The sequence below is a fragment of the Hemitrygon akajei genome, unplaced genomic scaffold (assembly GCF_048418815.1).
Source record: "Hemitrygon akajei unplaced genomic scaffold, sHemAka1.3 Scf000041, whole genome shotgun sequence".
NCBI lineage: Eukaryota > Metazoa > Chordata > Chondrichthyes > Myliobatiformes > Dasyatidae > Hemitrygon > Hemitrygon akajei.
Genome location: NW_027331927.1, coordinates 9,260,073 through 9,287,475, shown reverse-complemented (window position 1 = coordinate 9,287,475; position 27,403 = coordinate 9,260,073). Strand labels below are relative to the sequence as shown.

General features: G+C 50.5%; 2 protein-coding genes across 2 annotated transcripts in view; both read left to right on the top strand.

The window, feature by feature from the left end:
* LOC140720325 (NACHT, LRR and PYD domains-containing protein 3-like) overlaps positions 1-27,403 on the top strand; it is a 510,894-nt gene that overhangs the window by 115,524 nt on the left and 367,967 nt on the right. The window lies entirely within an intron of this gene.
* Positions 661-10,583, top strand: LOC140720311 (NACHT, LRR and PYD domains-containing protein 3-like). The gene is made up of 6 exons (XM_073035175.1): positions 661-694; positions 3,794-5,558; positions 9,277-9,363; positions 9,523-9,693; positions 9,834-10,001; positions 10,162-10,583. The coding sequence occupies exons 1-6, from the start codon at positions 661-663 to the stop codon at positions 10,247-10,249; spliced, it is 2,313 nt and encodes a 770-aa protein (XP_072891276.1). The 3' UTR covers positions 10,250-10,583.

The window sequence follows — 27,403 nt, the reverse complement described above, 5'->3', positions numbered from 1 at the left end:
TGCAAACAGTGTGGATCGGAGAATACTGCCATGTTGTAATGTGTAATCACTGAATAAACCTCCACTGGAAAAGGCAAAGGAAAGGCATCAGGTGTCAGCCGGTAATCCGCTGTATGTTGGACACTGGCGAACTGAGGAGATGAATCACATCATCTTTTCTGCAACTTCTCCGAGACTGCTCACTCTGTTATAAAAACCTTCCTGACTTCTTTCTTCATCTGTGATCGTTATTTTCTGATTCTGTTTTACACCGTCAAATCCGGTGAGGAATTATTTATGGATTTGGAGCCATGTCAATGAAGCGGTCACAGACCAGCCAGGATCTCATTGACTGGTGGACCAGGTTCACGGTGAATGTCCCTCTGTGTGCTCTGCACTCAGAATGTACAGTCCATGTCCAGACAGGATCAGCACCCGTCCGGGTGACTGCTCAGTGTGATCCCGTTACAGAGCACATCATTTACTTCTCATTCTCTGTGTGAATCTGTCAGTCCCCAATATGTTCACTGCTACTCTTCACAGAAAATCTCTGATCTCGCTGATAAGGGAGAGCAGGCGGACAGTTCTAAACTCCTCCTGAGCCTGGTGATGGAGAAAGGCCCCCGCGCCCGGAGGGTGATGTTGGAAACCTTTATGAAAATGTGGATTGGTTTCCGAAAGATGGACAAGATACTGAAGGAAATACAGATGTATGGTGAGATAATATCAGAGATTAATTTAAATTTGGATCGCAACACAGCACACTTTAAAATAAAAAAAAAAGATTTCCTCAATTTGTTTAAATTCCAACAGGTTATGATCCTTCCCATCGACCAATTCCTGCTCAACTTTTACTAAAGCTTCTCAGTGCACTGAAAGGTAAGTGAAAGTGCATTGAACATCGAAGAGTATAACACAGGAATAGGCCATTAGGCAAATAATAAACAGCTAAGAAATAAATCAAACAGACCTGAAGTCTAATATCTCCTTTCTTCACCATGTCCACATGCCTCCATCTTCCTTACATCCATGTGACTGTCCAAAAGTCCCTTAAAAGCTTCCAATAATTTGCCTCTGCCACCTTACCAGGCAGTGCGTTCCAGGCAGGCACGACTGTCTGATTTAAACAAAAAAAGCTATCCTTCACATCCCCCTTCATTCTACACCCTCTCACCTTCAATATATTCTCTCTGGTAATAGACACTTCAACCACGGGAAATCAATTTCTCTGTCCACTCTATCTATGCCTCTCATAATCTTGTCATCCTGTGTCAGAGCTCCTCTCAGCCTCCGATGATCCAGGGAAAATCTAATTTTATCCAGCCTCTCATGATAGCACATGGCCTCTGAACCAGGCAACATCCTGGTAAACCTCTTCTGCTCCCTCTCTAAAGCCTCCGGTAGTGGGGCGATCGGAACGGTACGCAATGGCCCAGATGAGGCTGAAGCAGAGTTTATAAAGTTGAAACCTGACCTCCGTTTCCACAAATGGTTGTAATTTCCGTAGGGTTGCAAAGCTGTTGAGCCACAAAGATGTGGCCAGGTAAATACTGGCACTGTGACAGAGAACACAGTGAGACACAGGGAAACGTGTTTGCTAGAGGGAGAGTTTTCAAAGGACATTTTGAGGGAAGAGGCAGAGAGCTGGCAAGTTTGAGGAAAGTGCTCACACCGCTCTGGGGCCTGCAACTACAGATCCCACCGGAGTCTGAGTGGAGAAGGGGGCGATCTGGAGAATGGAAAAAAAAACATATTTCTTCACACCAAAAAGTCAAAACCTTCTCTTGCCAACCACTGCCCCATCCTGAACAGCCTCATGCTTAACCATTTTTTAAACACCCCAGTTCCTGCAGATTATCTTTTCTTAGAGTTGGGCGTCCACTGAAGTTCCAGTCACAGAATAGTAATAATAGCATCACTTTATTTAGAAAAGCAGGTAACATCCCAACTGGTCTGTTCAACCACAGAGCAGCAGATGAACCCCGCTGTGTTCACATCCGCACTCCTTAGTGCAAACACTGCTACAGTGTCAGAGAGGGTGAGACTGGGGGACATATTCCTCAGCTCAGTCCACAGAATCTGAAATTCCTGTCTGCCATTGTTATGTGATGGACACTGTGGAGGAGTGTGAGATGTGAATTAGAACAGGGATACCGAGGGTTGTGGGATCATGGCAAGGAAGGTGCAAAGGACTGAAAATATCTATAAACAGTATTGCAATTAGTTAGATTGTGACCATCTGGATGGGAAGCTCACTACATCCACAAGATCATCATGTCTGTGAAAATGGAGCCCGGGGCAGTGCATGGGCTCAAGAGATTGTAAGGCTCCATCCTCGCAGACTGAGTTGGATCACACATCTGCACATTTAACACAGGAGAGAGTGTAGGAAAGACAAATATCACAAAACGTATTAATGTTGCATCAGCCCATGTTTTATCTGATTATTCAAAGCTCTTAACATAAATATAAGGAATCTCTGTGAGAACCCTGACTCAGTCTCTCTCATTTACAAGAAGAAATCCCAAAGGTGATAATTTAAATTTGGTACCAGAGATAGACCAATCAGGAAGTTTACAAACTACTCACGTTTCTGGGACCTCTGTAAATATTGTTCCAGTCCACACCCAGTCAATGAAACCCCTCAGTGTCCCTGAACACAGGTTTAGTAAATCGCTACAAGATGTTCCTCATTGTACTTCATCCTGTTTGCAGAGGGAACAGTCATGACAGTGAAATTCCCACACCCATTTCTGAATAGGAAACAGATACACCCCCTGATTATTGAAGAATATCACTTCTATCACTGTCACCTTCTCTAAAGTAAATATGTCCACAATCGATGTTTTCCTACGCTCCCCATTACAGCCAAATACATTGAATGGAAACCCCACACACACCTGACAGGATCCTGACACACTGTGAGACCCCACACACACCTGACAGGGTCCTGACACACTGTGAGACCCCACACACACCTGACAGGGTCCTGACACACTGTGAGACCCCACACACCCCTGACAGGGTTTAGTCACACTGTGAGACCCCACGCACCCCTGACAGGGTCCTGACATCTGTGAGACCCCACACACGATTGGCAGGGTCCTGACAGTGTGAGACCCCACACATCCCTGACAGACTGTGAGTCTGCACACACCTCTGTAAGGGTCCTGACAGAGTATGAGATCTCCAACACCACTGCGAGGATACTGACACACTGTCAGACATCACACACCCCTGACAGGGTTCTGACATAGTGTGAGAATCCACACACCCCTGGTAGAGTACTGACACACTGTGAGACCCCACACACCCATGACAGGATTCAAACACAGTTTGCGATCACACACACCCCAACCAGCCACCCACAGTGCACATGCTGATCAGCAAAGCTGCTTCTTTGTATTTTGAATCAGTGATAGTGGGAGGGGAGGGGGAGCTGTGCTTCCCCGACCTGTTCCTTTTGACAGAATGCCCACTACCCTCTTCTCCAGCTCGATACGCCAAATCAACACTGGGGATGAAAAGTTTCTTCCACAGGAAAAAATGACAGCTGTGACAGCAGTGGGATGTGTCCAGTACAGGACAGTTGAGGGTCAGTAAACTACCAGGGAAATACTCACCTTCACAGCACAACTGATGTGGAAATGTGATAATCAAATTTTTATCTAGACCAGGCCTCTCTGTCTAGATGGAGTCTGTTAATTAAATTTACTTTACTGTACGAACATCCATTGATGAATCCATGATGCAATAGCTTTGCACTAACTCTTGTGAGCTTAAATACTGAGTTCTGAGTTGAGGCATCTAACAGTTTGTCCACTGACTGTTCCCATGGAAGATGTTCAACAGAAACACAAGGAGACTCTGCGGGCACAAACTGAAACACTGAGAGTGAACACGATCCTGATGAGGAAGAAGGTGAAGGTTTTCCTGCTGGTTGATCGATACGCTGAGCTCACGGTCATTTCTACTGTTCGAGATCGGAGACTGGTGGAACATGAGCTGCTGGCAAGAGGCAGAGACCACGAGGAGTGGAGAGAGAAACATCTCCGCGGAGAGCTGGAAAAAATCCGGACTGATCAGTTGTTCCAGAGCAGGTTTTCCCCAGGTTTCTCCACATCTGGGAGTTCGGCAGCAATGGCTGGAGACCCGGGGATCGGGAAAACAACAATGGTACAAAAGATTGTTTATGACTGGACCAAGGGGAAAATATACCAACAGTTCCAGTTTGTCTTCAGTTTCAAATTCCGGGATTTAAACTCCATTAACAACAGAATAAACCTGAGGGAACTGATTCTGGATCAATATCCTTACTTTGGGAATATCCTGAGAGAGGTCTGGAAGAACCCAGAGGGATTGCTGTTTATATTTGATGGTTTGGATGAATTCAAACACAAAATCGATTTTGCAGACAGTTGGAGAGACGCAGAACACAAGCACCAGTGCCCAGATCCCGAGTGGTGGTGTGAAGTCTCTGACATTGTGTACAGTTTAATCCAGGGCAAACTGCTCCCAGGGTGTTCAGTGCCGGTGACCACCCGCCCCACTGCATTACATTTATTGGAAAAGGCTGAGATCAGTGTCTGGGCTGAAATCATTGGATTTTCTGGTGAGGAACGGAAGGAATATTTCATCAGGTATTTTGAAGATCAGGTGGTGGCAGAAGCTGTTTTCAAACATGTGGAGGAGAACGAAATCCTGTACACCATGAGCTACAACCCCTCCTACTGCTGGATCCTCGCTCTGGCACTGGGCCCGTTCTTCACTCAAAGAGTCAGGGACCCGCAGCGAGTTCCCAAGACCATCACCCAACTGTACTCCTACTATATTTACAACATCCTGAAAAACCACGGCCGTGAGATTGAGAACCCCCGTGATGTGTTACTCAGGGTTGGTCAGATGGCCTTCAGAGGAGTGTTTGAGAAGAAGATTGTGTTTACAGATGGAGATTTGATCAACTACAATCTGCAGCCTTCCCAGTTCCTGTCCGGATTCCTGATAGAGCTTTTGGAGAGAGAGGATTCTGCCCGGAGCGTGGTGTACACATTCCCACACCTCACCATCCAAGAGTTTCTAGCTGCAGTCGCACAATTCCTGAATCCACATCCCGGGGATATCCTGAAATTCCTCACTGATGCCCACAACACGACAGATGGGCGATTTGAGGTATTTCTCCGTTTTGTTGCTGGTCTCTCCTCCCCAATGACAGTTCGCGGCCTGGAGGAGTTTCTGGGTCCATTTCCTCATCAAACAACCTGCCGGGTGATTGACTGGGTGAAAGAGGAGGTTAAACACCAGAGTGGAAACACAGAGAGTGAAGCTGGTAAAAGGAGACTCCTGAACACATTGCACTACCTGTTTGAGTCTCAGAATCGTGGCCTCGCTCAGGCCGCACTGGAAGATGTAGAGGCACTTTCATTTAGTAGACTGACACTGACCCCGATTGACTGCGCGGTCCTGTCTCATGTCATCGGACTCTGTGATACAATAAAACACCTCGACCTGTGGAAATGCCGCATTCAGTGTGAAGGAATCCAGTGGCTGGGACCCGGGCTGCACAAGTGCCAGGAGTTGAGGTAACTTGATTTATCTTTCACTCTGAACTGTGAAACAGTTTCATTGTGTTGTTTCATTGCAAAGGAATTTGGGTAAAACTGCAGTAAATCAGATTGTGAAGAATTGTGACAAATCCCCAGGGGATCGGTCAGTAAATCCCCAAGGACAGGAGGGTTCTGGGGTTCCTTGTGAAGGGATGTTGGAGACTTCATCAGATCAGTGAACAACAGCCATTGGTTTAATGGTGGTAAATCACAGGAATGGCCGTGTTTCTCGCTGCCTGTGACACGTCCATTGACAATGTTCCTTATCACTGTTACTGACACCCAGACCGACACGGACTGCAGCAGGTGGGTCAGAGTTTCACACCCCCTTCCCGGTGACGAACACGAGACAGTCAGCAAACTGTCCCAGTGAGAAGGAAAGAAATACCATTTTGAGATTATCCTCCCCTGCCCTTCACCGTGTGTGACTATCACCATCAGTCCACCTGTATGGATGTGCTCACTACCAAATACCCTGACCCCATGGGCACATATCCTCTCCCGACTGTGGGCTTCAGTTCAGATCCACCCCTTCTGGATCATCTCTTCTTATTGGATTATATTTTCCCATCAGTATTCCTCCTGTGGGATCTCTGTTCTCCATCCCTGTTCCTCCTCTGGGATCTCTCCTCCCCGTCCCCCTTCCTCGTGTGGGATCTCTCTTCCCCAAACCCTTCCTCCTGTGAGATCTCCCTTTACCATTCCCCTTCCTCCTGTGGGAACTCTCATCCCCATCCCCTTTCTCCTGTGGGATCTGTCATCCCCATCCCCCTTCCTCCTGTGGGATCTCTCTTCCCCGTCCCCCTTCCTCCTGTGGGATCTCTCTTCCCCATCCCGCTTCCTCCTGTGGGATCTCTCTTTCCCATCCCCCTTCCTCCTGTGGGATCTCTCTTCCCCATCCCCCTTCCTCCTGTGGGATCTCTCATCCCCATCCCACTTCCTCCTGTGGGATCACTCATCCCATCCCCCTTCCTCCTGTGGGATTTCTCTTCCCCATCCCCCTTCCTCCTGTGGGATCTCTCATCCCCATCTCCTTTCCTCCTGTGGGATCTCTCATTCCCGTCCCCCTTCCTCCTGTGGGATCGCTCTTCCCCATCTCCCTTCTTCCTGTGGGATCTCTCATCCCCGTCCCCCTTCCTCATGTGGGTTCTCTCATCCCCGTCCACCTTCCTCCTGTGGGATCTCTCTTCACCGTCCCCCTTCCTGCTGTGGGATCTGTCATCCCCATCCCCCTTCCTCCTGTGGGATCTCTCAACCCATCCCCCTTCCTCCTGTAGGATCTCTCATCCCCATCCCCCTTCCTCCTGTGGGATCTCTCATCCCCGTCCCCCTTCCTCCTGTGGGATCTCTCTTCCCCATCCCCCTTCCTCCTGTGGGATCTCTCATCCCCATCCCCCTTCCTCCTGTGGGATCTCTCTTTCCCATCCCCCTTCCTCCTTTGGGATCTCTCTTTCCCATCCCCCTTCCTCCTGTGGGATCTCTCTTCCCCATCCCCCTTCCTCCTGTGGGATCTCTTTTCCCCATCCCCGTTCCTCCTGTGGGATCTCTCATCCCCATCTCCCTTCTTCCTGTGGGATCTCTCATCCCCATCCCCCTTCCTCCTGTGGGATCTCTCATCCCCATCCCCCTTCCTCCTTCACGTTCTGTCCTCCATCATTTCCCACCGACATTTCCCCATTCACAGGTCTTCCTCACTGTGGGACTTTCTCCCCTTCAACAGACAGACATATTTTATTGTTCCCGAGGGAAATTGGGTTTCGTTACAGTCGCACCAACCAAAAGTAGTGTAGAAATATAGCAAAATAAACCACAAATAATTAAATAATAATAAATTAATCATGCCAAGTGGAAATAAGTCCAGGACCAGCCTATTGACTCAGGGTGTCTGACACCCCGCGGGAGGAATTGTAAAGTTTGATGGCCACAGGCTGGAATGACTTCCTATGACGCTCAGTGTTACATCTCAGTGGAATGAGTCTCTGGCTGAATGTACTCCTGTGCCTAACCAGTACATTATGGAGTCATTGTCCAAGATGGCATGCAACTTTGACAGCATCCTTTCTTCCGACACCACCATCAGAGAGTCCAGTTCCACCCTCACAACATCACTGGCCTTCCGAATGAGTTTGTTGATTCTGCTGGTGTCTGCTACCCTCAGCCTGCTGCCCCAGCATACAACATCAAACATGATAGCACTGGCCACCACAGCCTCCTAGAACATCCTCAGCATCGTCTGGCAGATGTTAAAGGACCTCAGTCTCCTCAGGAAATAGAGACGGCTGTGACCCTTCTTGTAGACAAACTCAGAGTTCTTTGACCAGTCCAGATCATTGTCCATTCGTATCTCCAGGTATTTGTAATCCTCCACTATGTCCACACTGACCCCTTGGATGGAAACAGGGGTCACCGGTGCTTTAGCCCTCCTCAGGACCACCACCAGCTCCTTAGTCTTTTTCACATTAAGCTGCAGATGATTCTGCTCGCACCATGTGACAAAGTTTCCCACCGTAGCCCTGTACTCAGCCTCCTCTCCAACTTCATCCAACTATGGTAGAGTGATCAGAAAACTTCTGAAGATGGCAAGACTCTGTGTTGCAGTTGTAGTCCGAGGTGCAGATGGTAAAGAGAAAGGGAGACAGGACAGTCCCCTGTGGAGCCCCAGTGCTGCTGACCACTCCGTCTGACACACAATTTTGCAAGCGCACGTACTGTGGTCTGCCAGTCAGGTAATCAATAATCCATGCACCAGAGAAGCATCCACCTGCATCACTGTCAGCTTCTCACCCAGCACAGCAGGGCGGATGGTGGTGAACGCACTGGAGAAGTCAAAAAGCAATACCCTCACAGTGCTCGCCAGCTTGTCCAGGTGGGCGTAGACACTGTTCAGCAGGTAGATGGTGGCATCCTCAACTGCTATTCAGGGCTGATAGGCGAACTGGAGGGGGTCTAAGTGTGGCCTAACCATAGGCCGGAGCTGCTCTAGAACAAGTCTCTCCAGGGTCTTCATGATGTGGGAGATCAATGCCACTGGTTTGTAGTCATTAGACCCACTGGGGCGCGGCGTCTTCGATACAGGGACGAGGCAGGACCGTCTTCCACAGCACAGGAACCCTCTGGAGACTCAGGCTCAGTTTGAAGACATGGTGAAATACTCCACATAGCTGGGGGGGGGGGGGTCACAGGCTTTGAGCAGCCTGGGGCTGACACCATCCCGGCCTGTAGCTTAGATGGAGAAGTTTCATCTGTCTTCTCACCTGTTCAGCTGTGAAGACCACTGTGGTGGTTTCAGGTGAGGGAGGGGTGTAGTCACGAGACCAGGGTGGGGGGCTGTGAGGAGGGATAGGAGGGGAGAGTAGAGTATGTGTTGGTTGGGGGCCGACAACAGATGAATCATGTGGTGGATGGGCAGGGGCCAACCCTGCCCCTTATGGCTCTCTCTCAGAAGGAACGCTTTTCTAACCATCGGGGAATGGGACAAAACATGTGGAGTTTACAGGTTCACTCCGACAGACGAAATTACTGACATTTGGCGAATACTCTGCAGCTGGGCAGTGAGGGACATTGACAGTGATGGGAACACCGATCAGCGATTTACTGAAGGGTTTAATGTTTCCTGAAATATCCGAGTGAGAGAAATTCCCCCAGACCAACGGTTTGAATCACTTTGTTCATCAATCTGTCTGTTTGTGTTTAGACTTGGGAAGAATAAACTGGGAGTTTCAGGAGTGGAACTGGTGTCTGTGGCTCTGAGGAACCCGGAGTGTAAAATACAGACACTGTGGTAAGTACCAGACTATGGGAGATTATGTTTACAGTCACTGTGTCTCTGACACTGTACATTAATGTGATCAGGAATTGTGTTACTGATAAACACTGGGGATTTGTACTGTCTCCTGTCACTCTGTGTCCTTCACCCTCACTCTCTCTCCCTCATCTCCAGGCTGATCAACGTCGGTCTCACAGACTCTTGTGCCGAGGATCTCGCCTCCGCTCTCAGTACAAACCCATCACTGACGGAGCTGCACCTGAGTTATAATGAACTGGGAGATTCAGGAGTGAAACTGGTGTCTGCGGCTCTGAGGAACCCGAAGTGTAAAATGCAGAAACTGGGGTAAGTACCAGACTGTAGGGGACAGGGTGTCTGACACTGAACTTTAATGTAATCAGTGATTGTGTTACTGATAAACACTGGGGATTTGTACCGTCTCCTGACTCTCTGTATCCTTAACCCTCACTCTCTGTCATCTCCAGGCTGTGGGATGTCGGTCTCACGGATTCTGGTGCCGAGGATCTCGTCTCCGCTCTCAGTGGAAACCTATCATTGACGGAGCTGAACCTGGGATCAAACTCGCTCACAGACCGATCTGTCCCCGCTCTCCGCCTCCTCATACTGACCCTCCCGAGTCTGGAGTGGATCTGGTGAGTATTTGTGTTAATGTTCAATGTGATAAAATAACAGCGAATCCTCGGGTTTTCTGGTGATGTTTGTCTGAGTGTTCTTGAAACATTAACCCCAGTCCCCTGTTACTGACACTTGTGAAATCAGTTTATTTCATCTTTATTCTTACATCTCTTTCAGGCTGGGGTTGAATCAGTTCAGTTGGACCGCGAGGACGGAACTGAGATCTCTGCAGGAACCCAGACCCGGACTGACAGTGGTCGTGTGAACATCTGAATGTGTGAACATCCCTGCCCGCGGGATGGGGATATTTGGCCGATACCCCGCCCTCCCCTTTAACTCCCGCCCTTACCTTTAATAGCTGCGCGACGGGCGTAATTCCCAACGGTTTTAACCGAATCGACTCCAGTCTCGAGCTCGGAGACATCGGAAGCAGTCCCGCAGTTACGTATTTCCGCCTGTTGTCGAATGGCGCAGCGTCCACCGGATGTGCGGATTCGAGACTCCCCCACGTGACACCCCGGTGAATTACACAGGCAGGAATAGCCCGGGGGTCTGGGTGTCAGTTTGGGACACCGGTGTCCCGGGGTGGGATTATCCCGGGAGGGAATCCTTTTTTTTCTTTGCGGAGGACGGTGCATTCGGCAGTCTGGACGATATAATAATGTTAAATTGACAAATCCCTCAGCAGTGACCCTGGATCTGCCGCGATCAAGGACACGGCCCTGAAGTGTGATTTTATAATCATCGGTTCCCCGATGCAGAGTGACAGTGAGAAACGGGATGTTTATTCAAACTATCACCCGTTTTCGCCGGTCAGTTAATTGTGTGTGACTGTGAGTGAGTCGATTTACATTTGTCATGATGATATCAATAAACTGCTGTAACTTCCCGTCTTGGTGTCAGACTTTAGTCTCATTAAAGGACAAACAGTGACCTGGGGTTATTGCTGCTCCCTACACCCGATGAACTGAAATAATTCATGGTAAATGGCAGGGGATTGAAGAATGCAATAGAACAAAGTGATCTAGGAATAATGGTGCATAGTTCCCTGAAGGTGGAATCTCGTGTGGATAGGGAGGTGAAGAAAGCTTTTGGTATGCTGGCCTTTATGAATCAGAGCATTAAGTATAGGAGTTGGGATGTAATGTTAAAATTGTAGAACACACTGGTAAGGCCGAATTTGGAGTATTGTGTACAGTTCTGGTCACCGAATTGTAGGAAAGATGTCAACAAAATAGAGAGAGAGTACAGAGGAGATTTAGTAGAATGTTAACTGGGTTTCAGCACCACAGTTACAGAAAAAGGTTGAACAAGTTAGGTATTTAAAATTATGAGGGGGGATAGATCGAGTTGACGTGGATAGGCTTTTTCCATCGAGAGCAGGGGAGATTCAAACAAGAGGACATGAGTTGAGACTTAGGGACCAAAGGTTTAAGGGTAACACGAGGGGGAATTTCTTTACTCAGAGGGTGGTAGATATGCAATGAGCTTCCAGTAGAAGTGGTAGAGGCAGGTTCGATATTGTCATTGAAAAAAGAACAATTTGATAGGTATATGGAGAGAAAAGGAATGGAGGGTTATGGGCTGAGTGCGGGTCGGTGGGACTAGGTGAGAGTAAGCGTTCGGCACGGACTAGTGAAGCACATGGACGGATACATTTTTAATATATTCACATTGCAAGAGGATATGAGAGATAGGGGGCAAAGGTTTAGGAGTAACACGAGAGGGAACTTTACTCATAGAGTGGCAGCTGTGTGGAACGAGCTTCCCGTAGAAGTGGTAGAGCAAGTTTCGATTTTGTCATTTAAAAAAATGGGCAGGAAAGGAATGGAGGGTTATGGGCTGAGTGCAGGTTGGTGAGAGTAGGCGTTCGACACGGATGAGAAGGGCCAAGATGGCCTGTCCCATCACACACTCCCGGGGGTCAGTCACAGAGTGAATCTCCCTCCACACTGACCGATGACACTCACTCATGGTCAGACACAGAGAGAAGATTCCTAAACACTATCTCATCACACAGTCCCGGGGGTCAGACACAGAGTGAATCTCCCTCTGCATCGACCAATCACACAGTGCCGGGGTCAAGCTACCTCAACGTCGTCCAATGTGTCACTCCCAGAGAGAATTTCCCACCTCTCCTCCAATCACACAGTCCAGGGGTCAGACACAGATTGAATCTCCCTCCTCAGCGTCCCATCAAACATACTCGGGGTCAAACACAGTGTGAAGCTACCTCCACATCGTCCTATTACACACGCCCGGGGTCAGATTCAGAGAGAAGGTCCCTCCACTTCTCCCAACATGCACTCCCGGGGTCAGACACAGATTGAATGTCCCTCCACACTGTCCCATCACACACTCCCGGGGTCAGACACAGAGTGAATCTCCCTCCACACCGTCCCATCACACACTCCCGGGGTCAGACACAGAGTGAATCTCCCTCCACACCTTCCCATCACACACACCCGGGGTCAGACACAGAGTGAATCTCCCTCCACACCGTCCCATCACACACTCCCGGGGTCAGACACAGAGTGAATCTCCCTTCACACCGTCCCATCACACACTCCCGGTGTCAGACACAGAGTGAATCTCCCTCCACACCGTCCCATCACACACTCCAGGGTCAGACACAAAGTGAATCTCCCTCCGCACCATCCCATCACACAGTCCCGGGTTCTGACACAGAGTGAATCTCCCTCCACACCATCCCATCACACACGCCCGGGGTCAGACACAGAGTGAATCTCCCTCCGCACCGTCCCATCACACACACCCGGGGTCAGACACAGAATGAATCTCCCTCCACACCGTCCCATCACACACTCCCAGGGTAACACACAGAGTGAATCTCCCTCCACACCATCCCATCACACACTCTCCCGGGTCAGACACAAAGTGAATTTCCCTCCGCACCGTCCCATCACACACTCCCGGGGTCACACACAAAGTGAATCTCCCTCCGCACCATCCCATCACACACTCCCGGGGTCAGACACAGAGTGAATCTCCCTCCGCAACATCCCATCACACACTCCCGGGGTCAGACACAGAGTGAATCTCCCTCCGCACCGTCCCATCACACACGCCCGGGGTCAGACACAGAGTGAATCTCCCTCCACACCGTCCCATCACACACTCCCAGGGTAACACACAGAGTGAATCTCCCTCCACACCGTCCCATCACACACTCTCCCAGGGTCAGACACAGAGTGAATCTCCCTCCACACCATCCCATCACAAACACCCGGGGTCAGACACAAAGTGAATCTCCCTCCGCACCATCCCATTACACACTCACGGTGTCAGACACAGAATGAATCTCCCTCCACACCGTCCCATCACACACTCTCGGCTCAGACACAGAGTGAATCTCCCTCCACACCGTCCCATCACAGACACCCGGGGTCAGACACAGAGTGAATCTCCCTCAACACTATCCCATCACACACTCCCGGGGTCAGACACAGAGTGAATCTCCCTCCACACCGTCCTATCACACACTCCCGGGGTCAGACACAGAGTGAATCTCCCTCCGCACCGTCCCATCACACACTCCCGGGGTCAGACACAAAGTGAATCTCCCTCCGCACCATCCCATTACACACTCACGGGGTCAGACAGAGAGTGAATCTCCCTCCGCACCGTCCCAACACACACTCCCGGGGTCAGACACAGATTGAATCTCCCTCCACACCATCCCATCACACACTCCCGGGGTCAGACACAGAGTGAATCTCCCTCCACACCGTCCCATCACAGACACCCGGTGTCAGACACAGAGTGAATCTCCCTCAACACTATCCCATCACACACTCCCGGGGTCAGACACAGAGTGAATCTCCCTCCACACCGTCCCATCACACACTCCCGGGGTCAGACACAGAGTGAATCTCTCTCCACACTGTCCCATCACACACTCCAGGGGTCAGACACAGAGTGATCCTCCCTCTACACCGTCCCATCACAGACTCCCGGGGTCAGACACAGAGTGAATCTCCCTCCGCACCGTCCCATCACACACTCCCGGGGTCAGACAGAAGGTGAATCTCCCTCGACACTGTCCCATCACACACTCCCGGGGTCAGACAACAGAGTGAATGTCCCTCCGCACCGTCCCATCACACACTCCCGGGGTCAGACACAGAGTGAATCTCCCTCCACACCGTCCCAACACACACTCCCAGGGTAACACACAGAGTGAACCTCTCTCCACACCGTCCCATCACACACTCCCGGGGTCAGACACAGAGTGAATCTCCCTCCGCACCGTCCCATCACACACTCCCAGGGGAACACACAGAGTGAACCTCTCTCCACACCGTCCCATCACACACTCCCGGGGTCAGACACAGATTGAATCTCTCCACACCGTCCCATTACACACTCCCGGGGTCAGACACAGAGTGAATCTCCCTCCACACCGTCTCATCACACACTCCCGGGGTCAGACAACAGAGTGAATGTCCCTCCGCACCGTCCCATCACACCCTCCCGGGGTCAGACACAGAGTGAATCTCCCTCCACACAGTCCCATCACATACTCCCGGGGTCAGACACAGAGTGAATCTCCCTCCGCACCGTCCCATCACACACTCCCAGGGTAACACACAGAGTGAACCTCTCTCCACACCGTCCCATCACACACTCCCGGGGTCAGACACAGATTGAATCTATCTCCACACCGTCCCATTACACACTCCCGGGATCTGACACAGAGTGAATCTCCCTCCACACCGTCCCATTACACACTCCCGGGATCTGACACAGAGTGAATCTCCCTCCGCACCGTTCCAACGCACACTCCCGGGGTCAGACACAGAGTGAAGCTCCCTCCACACCGTCCCATTACACACTCCCGGGATCTGACACAGAGTGAATCTCCCTCCGCACCGTCCCATTACACACTCCCGTGGTCAGACACAGAGTGAATCTCCCTCCGCACCGTCCCATCACACATTCCCGGGGTCAGACACAGAGTGAATCTCCCTCCACACCGTCCCATCACACACTCACGGGGTCAGACACAGAGTGAATCTCCCTCCACACCGTCCCATCATACACTCCCGGTGTCAGACACAAAGTGAATCTCCCTCCACACCGTCCCATTACACACTCCCGGGATCTGACACAGAGTGAATCTCCCTCCGCACCGTCCCATTACACACTCCCGGGATCTGACACAGAGTGAATCTCCCTCCGCACCGTCCCATCACACACTCCCGGGGTCAGACACAGATTGAATCTCCCTCTGCACCGTCCCATCACACACTCCCGGGGTCAGGAACAGAGTGAATTTCCCTCCGCACCGTCCCATCACACACTCCCGGGGTCAGACACAGAGTGAATCTCCCTCCACACCGTCCCATCACACACTCCCGGGGTCAGACACAGAGTGAATCTCCCTCCTCACCGTCCCGTCACACACTCCCGGGGTCAGACACAGAGTGAATCTCCCTCCACACCGTCCCATCACCCACTCCCGGGGTCAGACACAGAGTGAATCTCCCTCCACACCGTCCCATCACACACTCCCGGGGTCAGACACAGAGTGAATCTCCCTCCACACCGTCCTATCACACACTCCCGGGGTCAGACACAGTGTGAATCTCCCTCCAGACCTTCCCATCACACACTCCCGGGGTCAGACACAGTGTGAATCTCCCTCCACACCGTCCAACAGACTCTCCCGGGGGTCAGACACAGAGTGTAGCTGTTCGGATTGCGCTGGGAGAAATCGAGGAAAAACTGCTGTATGACGGTTGGAAATTGCTTTGAAACGTCTCCTGAACATCTAAGTGAGCGGCTGGTTGAGTGTAGAAGCTTCGTTTGGAGTTTTTCTGCCAGTTTGGACGGAGTCCGTTGACGGCTGCGAACTCCGTAGCACCCTGCTGTGGCCGCTGGCAACTCGCCTGGAAGCCGGGTCACTCCAAAAACCGGAGACAAACGTCGTTGTTCCCCCACTGACATCGGGACAACCTCCTTCCATCTTTATCGTCGGGACTCACGTTCGGTGTAGGAGCCGAAACATCGTTTGAGACGTCTCGACCTCTCACGGTCTGGAAGTTCTGCAGGACTAACGGAGCCTTTCCTGGCGTTGGAATTTCTGGCACTGGGCCAGCAAGGTACTGTCGAGTACAAACTTTTCCGGCCAGTTACTCAACTCGCTCCAGGACTTTATACGCAGCACCACCACCGTATCATTCTCGGTTCGGACACAGAAGCAACACGCCGGACCGGTCTACAGGGAGTCGCAGGCCTTCGGGGTGTTATGCAAAGGCGGCTGCCTCTCCAGCCTCGGACAACGCCCTGTTTCGGTCGGTGAAAGTTGAACGCGGGGTGCAATGTATTTTGCGAAATGGATCTACCCTGGAAAAGTGCGCGGAGGCCATGGAGGACTTGTTGGGGAGAAATGGTGTTTTGGCCACTGAGAAAGAGTTCGGGAAGGCAGTGTTTTATCTGAGGATTGATGAGTTGGTGCATCGGGCCCTTAGTAGAGGGATCACGGTGGAGAACATCTTTTTACAGATGAAGCTAGTAACAGCTCCCACACAACGCATCGTCCTCGGTCACGTACAGCCTTTCATCCCCAAAGAGGACCTGCTTCCCGCACTAGCCCGCTTGGGGCAAGTACGGTCAGAAATAACTACCATCAGGCACAAGTTCAGGAGGCGCACCCTCCGGACCGTAATCTCTTTCCGGCGACAGGTATTCATGAAACTGGAAAAGGAGGACGAAGTTGAGGGGCCTGTTTACTGTCCGGCACGAGGGGGTAGATTATCAGGTGTATTGGAGCTCTGAGCGCCCACGGTGCCATGCGTGCGGGGAGGTGGGGCACTTTCGGAGGGACTGTCCTATCACCCTTAAACCCAGGGAGTCCACTTCGGGAACCAGTGCCCCAGCTAACTCTGCCCCTGATCCCATTCCTGCTCCTACACCTGTGCCGGCCCCTGCTCCTGCCCCTGACCCTGTCTCTAACCCTGTCCCTGTTCACACGTCTGTTCCAGTCTCTGCTCCTACCCCTGTGGTTCAGGCGGGTGATCCTGGGGCTACGTGCGGGGAGATTCAGGCGAGGGGCGGGGTGGAGTCTGTGCGGGGCAAGAAAGCGAGGAAGAATTCGAAACACGTGAAGAAGTCGGCCCCCGAGACCGCAGAGCTCACGCCCATTTGCCCTGAGGTGGAGCGGGAGGCTCGGGGAAGCGTTACGGTTGGACTGGGCGATAGAAGCGGAGAGTACCGCTCCATCGGTGAATTCCGCACCTGTGTGCTCCTCCGGCTTGAAGAGGAGATGGGATTGTTCCCCCAAGAGGGCAGAGAATGTAGATGAGGGGGAGTCCCAGAAAGGGGTGGGGATCCGGGTGGAAGTTGTGTCAAACCCTGAATCCCCAGATGTAGCAACAAGTCCTGTGATAGGTGGTGTGGTTGTGCAGGAAGCTAGTGCTGAGCCTGCTTGCGCACCTAAAACAGACCTGGGGCCCTCCACCCAGGACGTAGCAGTAAGCGCCTCCCTGGAGGGAAATGTATTAAGTAGTACAAGTGGAGAGGAGACCAGGCTCTCTCACAGTCAGCATAAGGCTGCCGGTGAATCCATTGGACCAGAGCTGCTGGGGTCCCCTTCATACCTGTCTCCTGGGGAGGGTGATATACCCTGCATGCCGACCCCATCAACTAATGGCCTGCAGGGAGTCCCTTGGGATTTTCCCTCCATCGTCGCAACTGTGGGTAAGAGTGATGTGACGGTGGAGCGGGAAGGTATGAGGGAGGTACCCGCTGCGCAGTGTGGGTTACAGGGGCAGCCACCTTATACACCACATGAGGAGGAAGATGGAGAATGTGTCTGCAGTGAGGGCTTGGAGGGAGATTCTATTGATAGCGAGACAATGGACGTCCTCACCCCTCCTGAGAAATCCCCATTGATACCTGTGAAGGAGATCAGAGAGTTTATTCTCACCTCTGAGAGTGCAAAGCATCGGCTGAAACTAGCCTCGCTTCGCTGGCCTAGCATGCCGAGGCTGGTGAAGTCCCTGCGAGTCATCCTCAGACGGAAGGGGAAGAGGAAGGGGAATGCTGTGTCAGGAACGACAGACGGCAGCTGAAATCCTTCCTGGATGACCTGGTGAGAGACATCAGGGTGAAAAGCAGCCTCGCTCCTTCGGGAGATGGTGGATCACAGGGTAGCGATGGTAGCAGTCGGGCCCGGAAAGCAAAGGATGTTCTTGGTTTTCTTCGGGATAGTGCGGCTGAAGGCGCCACTGCTCTCAGCGGGAAGGGTACTGGTGCTGAGGCCTAGTGTGCTCCCGACATGAAACTTACCATAGCTAGTCTTAATGTAAACGGTACCAGGGGCTCTCTCCGCAGATATAACAATCTCTCAGTCCTCAGGGATGGGAGATACGCGGTGATTTTCCTGCAGGAAACCCATACCAACCCGGGGGACGAGTCCGCTTGGCTCCTGGAGTGGCAGGGCGGGATCTACATGAGTCACCTTTGCTCCAACTCTAGCGGGGTGGCGATCCTGTTGGCCCCAACCTTTCGGCCAGAAATCGTAGGAGTCCAAGATGTTGTGCACGGCCGTCTGCTCCACCTGGCTGTGCGCCTGGATGGAGTACCGCTGCATTTTAACAACGTGTATGCTCCGAGGCGCGGGGTGATGCAGACGCGCATATTCTGTCGGCTGTCCACCTTGCTGAGTTCTATCGATCCTGGGGACTGCGTCATCCTCGGGGGAGACTTCAACTGCACCCTCGAGGTGGAGGACCGCTCGGGCCTCCAACGCGACCAAGCATCGGAAAAAAGTTAAAGGAGCAAGTCGGCTCCTTTGACTTGCTGGATAGCTGGCGGAATCTTCACCCCGAATCTAGCGCATTCTCCAGAAGATCTAGAGAGGGGGGTTCCCGGATAGACCGCCTGTATATCTCTCGGGCTTATATCTCCCGCGTGTCGGCGTCCTCCATGCGGCCGGTATCGTGCTCGGATCATCACCTTGTGTGGATGGAATTTACTCCTCTGCACCCTCGGGTGGGATCCGGGTATTGGCACTTTAACAACAGGCTGCTGGAGGACAGCCGATTCCGGGATTCATTCCGAGCTTTCTGGGCCACCTGGAGAGAGAGACGGAGAGGGTTCAGCTCCCTACGGCTGTGGTGGGATGTGGGCAAAGACCACATCCGGTATTTATGTCGGGAGTACACTGGGGTTCGACAAAGAGGCGGGGCTCTGAGATTGAGCGGCTTGAGAGAGTGTTGCTTGACCTAGAGTCCCGTCTTGGTCCGACCGGTGGAGACCAACAAATGTGGCAGGAATACCAGGAGAAGAAGGACGCACTGAGGAATCTGCAGCTTCAGCAGTCCCGAGGTGCATATGTGAGGTCGCGGATCCAAGTGCTGCAAGATTTGGACTGCGGCTCACCCTTCTTCTATTCGTTGGAGAAGTGGCGGGGAGTTCAAAAGCTGCTGGTGGAGCTACTGGCTGCTGATGGCTCGTCCATCACGGACCCCGACAAAATTATCAAAGAAGTTCGCACTTTCTATCGGTCCTTATTCTCACCGGACCCGTCAAATGCGGGGGCGTGCAGTGAAGTCTGGGAAGATTTGCCAAAGGTCAGCCCAGAGGACGCAGCGCGTCTGGACGCTCCCCTGACTCGGGAGGAGCTGTCTGCTGCCCTTCGGAAAATCCGGAGGGGTAAATCCCCTGGCTTAGATGGTCTGAGTGTGGAGTTTTATCAGGCTTTTTGGGATGTCCTGGGGGTTGATCACAGCCTTGTTCTGGCGGAGAGCCTAGCCACCGGGGAAGTGCCCCTCTCATGGCGGAGAGCTGTTGTGGTCCTACTGCCCAAGAAGGGAGACCTCCGCCTGCTAAAGAACTGGCGCCCGGTCTCCCTCTTGTGCGCGGACTACAAGATCTTCGCCCGGGCAATGCCCAACCTTCTTGGTTCAGTACTGAGACAGGTTATTCATGCTGACCAATCTTATACGGTCCCGGGCCGCTCCATCCAGGACAATGTCCACCTAGTACGGGACCTGATCCACCTGCAGCAGGAGACTGGGTCCCGGGCAGCGTTTCTTTCTCTTGACCAGGAGAAGGCGTTTGTCCGGGTAGACCACAGTTTCCTGGTGGGCAGTCTGCAGGCCTTTGGGCTCGGACCACATTTTGTGGCCCGGGGTCGGCTCCTATACTCTACCGCAGAGTGCCTTGTTAAGATGAATGGATCACTGGCAGCGCCCATTCCCTTCAGGAGAGGAGTACATCAGGGGTGCCCCATGTCCTATCAATTGTACGCGATCTGCGTCGAGCCATTCCTAACTGTTCTTCGGCGAAGGCTGACAGGTCTGGTTCTGCGTGAACCGGACATGGAGGTCGTCCTCTCGGCCCATGCCGATGATGTACTCCTCATGATGACAGATCCCAATGACCTGTGGAGGATGCGTGAGTGCCAAAAGGTTTTCTCGGCAGCATCCTCCGCTAGGATCAACTGGGCGAAATGTTCCGGACTCTTAGTGAGTCAGTGGCAGGTGGACTCCCCACCGGAGGAGATTGGAACTTTTGCGTGGGGCACTAGACGTCTCCTCTATCTGGGAGTCTACCTGTGTCCTTCTGGGAAGACCTGGCTGGCGAACTGCCAGGACCTGGAGACGAAAGTCATGGCCCGGCTGGGGCGTTGGTCAGGCCTTCTCAGGGTGCTTTCTTATCGAGGCAGGGTGGTGGTCATAAACCAGCTGGTGGCCTCCATGTTGTGGTACCGGATGGTCACCTTGGCCCCTCCTGTCCCGTTTGTTGCGAGAATGCAGAGGAAGTTAGTGGACTTCTTCTGGGGCAACAGGAAACACTGGGTCTCTGCAGCGGTCTTGAGTCTCCCAGTGGGAGAGTGTGGACAGTCGCTGGTGTGTGTACGTACTCGACTGGCAGCTCTCTGCCTCAGGACTCTGCAGAGATTCCTGGACGCCGAACACCCTCCCAGGTGACACGTGTTGGCGACTTTCTTCCTCCGGAGGGCTGCTCTCTTCACGAAGACATGCGGCTACCACCGGCGGGCGTCAGCCGTACTGCTTTGCGGACTCTGCCCGGCTTTTATCAGGACCTACTGAGAGTCTGGAACATGGTTGCCTCAGGCCGGGAATCCCCTCCTCTGGCACAGGTCAGAGTTCTGGCCGACTCTTGCCCTACCTCAGTGGATGTCGGCGCGGCTCAGATGTGTGAACTGTCCCAGGCTGAGCTGTTTGTCGGGCCCAAGGCCCACAATCTTTTCCGAGAGCCGAGTCCACACAGCTTGAACCGTTTCTCCTCGACATCTACAGTCCCATTCAGGGATGCAAGTAGGAGCTATTTTTATGGGCTGCTGCTCCACACCCTTGCCCTTATCCACTGTCTCTGCATTGCGTTTGCATTTTAGCCCCACCCTGTTTATATACTGTCATCCAGTAAGGAGTGGGGCATAAAGGGACGAGAATGTCCTGATCAACTTTCTTCTGTGGCTGGGGAAATCAGCCATCCGTGGGGACTGGTAAAGGGTGGTGGGATGATCTGCCCTGGGAGACTGTGTAGCAATGTTTAGTGGGTATCGTCGTGTCCAGGTAAATATTGTGAAGTAACACGCACAGTGGACGGCTACCATAGCGGCGTTCCGGGACTGTTGGACTCCGCGGGGGGCTATTGCCATCATTGACACAAATGGAAACATTTTACTTTAATGTGTATTTTGTATTTGTGGTGTAGTGTCTGTGTTTATTCGCTGTTTTTTTACATATGGCACTGAATTTGTAATCAAGATATTTTGTATAAAAAGGGGTCAGACACAGCGTGGAGCTGTTCTGAATGAGCTGAGAGAAATCGAGGAAAACTGCTGTATTAAGTTCCTGAGATACTTTGCAGGTGGTTCGAAATGTCTCTTGGACATCTGAGTGAGTGGCTGTTTTAGTGTGGAAGTTTCCTTTGGAGTTATTCTGCCAGCTTGGACTGAGTTTGTTGGCGGCTGCTAACAGTGTAGCTCCCCGCTGCGGCCGTTGGCAGCTCCCCAGTGAGTCGTTCCGCTCCAGCAACCGGAGACAAACGCTGTTCTTCCCCGACTAACATCAGGACAAACCGGTGACTTCAGATGCTGATGTGTGTGTGGCTGTTTGCTTTTCCAGTGAGCACTCTGAATCTTCTACGACTTCCGATTGGCACTTGACTCAGTCTCAGAGGTGTACGCCGTACAGCACGAAGCGGTCTCTTAAACACATTTCATATTAACTTGCTATGAAATGGGAAATGGAAGAATCTGGGAAATGGAAGAGTGAGTGTTGCAGATCTGTGAACGGAGTCTGATGTGATCCCTGTTGGACTTTGTTCCAGCATTTTCATTTACTGCACCTGAAGTGTTCAGACTTTCTCCAAATGTCTTGGGAACTGCATCCGTGGAAATACCGTTTCCAGTGTAAGTAGTGACTGAATGGCCACAACATTCTTTGAAACATTTTATAGTTAAGCTTGAAAATTCCCACAACCTATTGGAATTTATCAAAGGACAGTGAGGTTAAAAGTAGAGGCGATTGCTGGAGCATTGACAATGGTTGTATAATTCTTCATTCTGCAATGTCTTATGATGTGTTTGCAAAGCGAGACTAGATAGAACATAGAACATAGAATGGTACAGCACATTACAGGACCTTCGTCCCACAATGTTGTGCCTACCCTCAAACACCGCCTCCCATATAACCCCCCACCTTAAATTCCTCCATATACCTATCTAGTAGTCTCTTAAACTTTACTAGTGTATCTGCCTCCACCACTGACTCAGGCAGTGCATTCCACGCACCAACCACTCTCTGAGAGAAAAACCTTCCTCTAATATCCCCCTTAAACTTCCCTCCCATTATCTTAAAGCCATGTTCTCCTGTACTGAGCGGTGGTGCCCTGGGGAAGAGGCGCTGGCTTTTTACATTGGACCGGAGTAGACTGAGACGTGACTTTAAAATATGTCTAAAAACCAATCAAATGGGTCCAGCTCCGGAACGTTTCTTGCTCAGCATGAATCGGTTAGGCCGAGGCACTGTTCCGTACTGTGAAAATTCTTTGATTCTTGTGGTGATGGCTAACTTAGTACAGTAGGAACGTTTCTGGTAAAATTGGACTGAGAGTATTTACTTGCAATCAACTCAACTTTCGACAGGTAGGAAACAATAAAGATGTGAAATTATCAGAACTTTTAGAACCGAAGGTGTGAAAAGGGAGGAGAAGATAAAAAAAAGGACTTGGATATCAATGTATATGAGGGCCGATAACGGCAACGAAACGAGGCTTCTTTTCGATAGAAAACTGAGCTCCAGAATTGAAAAGCTGTCGGGAGCAGCGGACATACGAAAACTCTTCGACGTGAAATATAATCATCCAAAATATTGCTTGACAACAAGATCAACGAACGTCCGTCAGCAATTTTCCAGAACGTTGATTTGCAATCACAATTAAACCCAGGTTTGATATCACTGGTACGCATCTTCACATTTGTTGAGACAGCTCAAGGGTAATGGAAGGAATATCGTATGGTCTCGATGAGCGACTTATTTAACGATACATACAATCGTCCTCAGAGATAGGGTCGGATTAGCAGCGACATTGCCATTGTGGAAAATGACTGAACTGTAGAGTAGTCATTTCCCAGTGTAGACATCGATGGCTCTGGGTAGACAGTGATGTTATCAGTGCGGCCAGGGCAGGATCTGGGTCAGTGGAATACACACCCAGTGCAGTCACTGGTGTTTCTGGATCAGCAGTGACATTGCCATTGTGGAAAATGACTGAACTGTAGAGTAGTCATTTCCCAGTGTAGACATCGATGGCTCTGGGTAGACAGTGATGTTATCAGTGCGGCCAGGGCAGGATCTGGGTCAGTGGAATACACACCCAGTGCAGTCACTGGTGTTTCTGGATCAGCAGTGACATTGTCAGTAGATTCAGTGATTAGCTTCTAAAATGGCGACGATTGTATTTATTGCCGCGAAGGGTATGCCTTTGTTAGCCGTCATTTTCCAGAAGTGCAGTCAAGCTGTTGCCGCATGCTTGGTGTCCTTGCCAGCCGACTGTGCAGTACATACTTCTAAACATTTTAACTTTAACTCCCTCCACCAATACCAATCACCTTACTCAGTGGATTCTAAAATCGATCCGACATCGGGTTGAAAATGTTCCTCCTTGGATCCCTCTGCATCTCCTTTCCCCTTACACGACACCATTGAACACATTCACGTCTCGCTGGGTGAGACGGTTATCCCGATTTGTGTATTTGCACAGGCGGGTGTATTGGAGAAGCTGGGGATTCGGATTTACCCTCCTGAATGCAAGTTTACCATGTACGTGGAATTTGAAACATTGCAACAGATACACAATGCTGGAGGAATTCAGCAGGTCAGTCAGCATCTATGGAAGTTAGTAAGCAGCCGGCATTCCGGGCCGAGGCACTTCCTTCGGGCTGGAAACGAAGAGGCAAGCCGCCAGATTAACAAGGTGGGGAGGATGAAGAAATGCGGTATAGAAGGTGATTGTTGAAGCCCGGTTGGTGGGGGAGAGAGATGAAGTAAGAAGCTGGGTGGTGATACAATGCAAAAGGCGTAGGACTGTATAAGAAGGATGGCTCCCCCACCTGGTTCCACCTGTCAACTACACGCCTGTCCTTTTTAAGCCCACCGCTACCACCCGCCCCCCCACCACCGCTACCATCTTCGTACTCTCCCATCTTCCCCTTCCTATCGTGTCCGAATGAAGGGTCTTCACTCGGAATATTGGCAGTTTATTTATTTCCATGGATGCTGCTTAACCTGTTGAGGTTTTTTCTTCCAGCATTTTGTGTATGACTCTGGATTTTCCGCATCTGGTGAATCTCTTGTCTTTAAGTATTTGAAACGTTGCTTGTGCTGAAGCTGAAGTTGCAATAAGATTATATCATTGCGTTGTTTAATCACTTCTCTCCTTCGTCTGATCTTTCCGAATGCGATATATCTATTTGCGTTCATTCCATATTATTGCCAATCTGCATTTTAGTGACTTATCGACATAGGAACGAGACCTGTTGCATGTTGACAAATTGGGATCTACTGACGTCATGATTACGACTTACCCGCTGTACGTTTCAGATAAAAGCCGATGCATGAGGGAGGCAGTGATTCTGTATTTGAAGGAGGTAACGTCCGGAATAATCCACTGCCTGGGAGCTTATTAGCGCCACTGTTTGGGGAGTAATGCCAATTCCGTCCACACAGACAACAACTGAAGTCAGTATTGTAGAGAAGACGGGACTGCACGCTTTGATATCTTTGATGTAAATCACCTGTGATCGGCTGACTCCAGCGATCTCACGGACAGTCGGATAAATCAGCAGCTGACTTGTTTTTACATGAAGGAGACACTTAAAATATGTACGCCGTCAGAATGCATTTCAGTGAATAGCGATGGTACACTGTGACATCATCAATTTGATCAATTAACTCCACAGGGGACAATTACATTATCACCATGATCAACGACGTCAGCCTGGCCAGAAATTATGTCACCATTTCAGCTCTGCAATGATTCTGGAGAAACAATGATGACATCTGCGTGCTCAGTGATGTGTTTATAAAACTGCAGCGTAGATCATTTTTTATTGAACAGAAGTGCCTTTTGGAACAATAACCCCGGCCCGTAACACTTCCGATGTTCCACCAGTAGAGTCAAACTGCCTGGTCCATATCGGCGACCGTGCAGTCCCAATCTCGGTAGTGGTTGACGAGAGGCGAGTGGACTTAGTGGAGAGTTCGGGCACATTCACCAGGCTGTGTTACACATCACTGCCCATCTGCATGGCGCCGTTATTCCGATCCTTGCAATGGTCTCTGTTATTTGGAGCAATATTTACACATCATTTTAAAATCTTCTAGGAGAAAAAAATATGTCTTATATTTATTGTACACAAACACATAACTGGGCGTACTCCACGATTCTGTAAATGCCAAGCTATAAAGGATAAACTACATCTCTTTTTGACTTATTAATCCGATTGGTGATGCATCATAATTCCATCTTGTACACAGCGTGGTCGAAACTACAAAAAAAAAATTCTCACGCAATGGCTAAGTATAGTAAACGTTTGTTTACTTGTGTACGAGGTATTTTACCCATTACCTTTACTGTGTTTTCCTGGGATGAGACAGCGGAACAAAGATAATATCTGCTGTGTAAAGATGTAAGTAATGACGTCTCGATATCCCCGGTGGGTTCCATTATCTACACCCGCCTAATACAAGCTGCACGTCTTTTCATAATTTAGCTCCTTTATCCTCTGAACAAAGTCCTGACTCGTTCTCGTGCGGAACGACTAAATAAAGAAGAGTAAGATGTTTGGCTAGTAAATAATACCGGATTTCATTTAGTTGAGCTAAATTTTAAAATAATGTGACGGGAAAGCATTCGCTTTCTCTGTTTGTCTCATAAAGATAAACACGGCATAATCTAATGTTAAACATTCTGTGAATACTTTTCCTCACCCGCCTGTTCACCCCTAATAATACGGCGAAAATAGTAGCAAATGCCGAGGCTCGATGGCTTGATGCTTCGTCATCAGTCGGGTCAGTCGTTGGTCTCTCTCAACTAAACCATAACCAGTAAAATCAAGTCGACAACGAGAAGTTGCAGGAAATTCTGTCCGCGGCACATCCCTCATCTCCTGTTGTGCAGGGAACCGACATGTACAATAATGATTGCGCTTTTCAGGTATTTGTTATGCATTTCATAAGTTGTGGCATTATTGGCGGTTTTATTTGCTGGCAAGGGAGCGGCGCTGATAAATACCTGAGCAATGTGTTCTGATATCCAGGGACGGCGGGATCCGTGATGACTCTCGTCCCAGTAACTCTCTCTTCGACCAATTTTGCACGTCCATCTCTCCCAGTCTCTCTGACTTTCCTGGTGTTATATTTGAATGCGTGCAGTACACCATAAAATATAAAGGAATTTTCAGCATAGTTGCGGATTGGCACGTGTTATGTCGGCATCACTGAATCGTAGCAAAAAGAAGATTATAACTGTGAGCTTAGTGTCCAAGGATACACCTGGTATCGAAGGCACATGCGGGAATGCAGAGGGTGAGGGGTTCCTCCACTGTCAGTAAAAAAAAAGTAAATCAGTTCATTAGAAAGAGTTGACGTAGGGCCGGAAAGAGTTGAATCATTGTGGATAGAGCGAGGGAACTGCAAGGTTCAAATGACCCTGATCGGAGCTGTATACGGACCCCGAAACAGCAGTAAGGATGCGGTCTACAAATCACATCGGGAGGCAGAAAATGCATGCCTTAAGGGCAATATTAAAATGGTCACAGGGGACTTCAATAGGTAGGTAGACTTAGAAAATCAGGTTAATGCTGGATTACAGGAGGGAGCATTTCTAGAGTGTCTACGAGACATATTTTTTTTAG

Bases quoted from the DNA above. Each gene is read 5' to 3' on its own strand.
- LOC140720311 (XM_073035175.1), top strand. From the start codon at position 661: ATGGACAAGATACTGAAGGAAATACAGATGTATG. The intron at 695-3,793 runs GTGAGATAATAT...GGCATCTAACAG, and splicing joins GAAGGAAATACAGATGTATG to TTTGTCCACTGACTGTTCCC. The intron at 5,559-9,276 runs GTAACTTGATTT...GTTTGTGTTTAG, and splicing joins CACAAGTGCCAGGAGTTGAG to ACTTGGGAAGAATAAACTGG.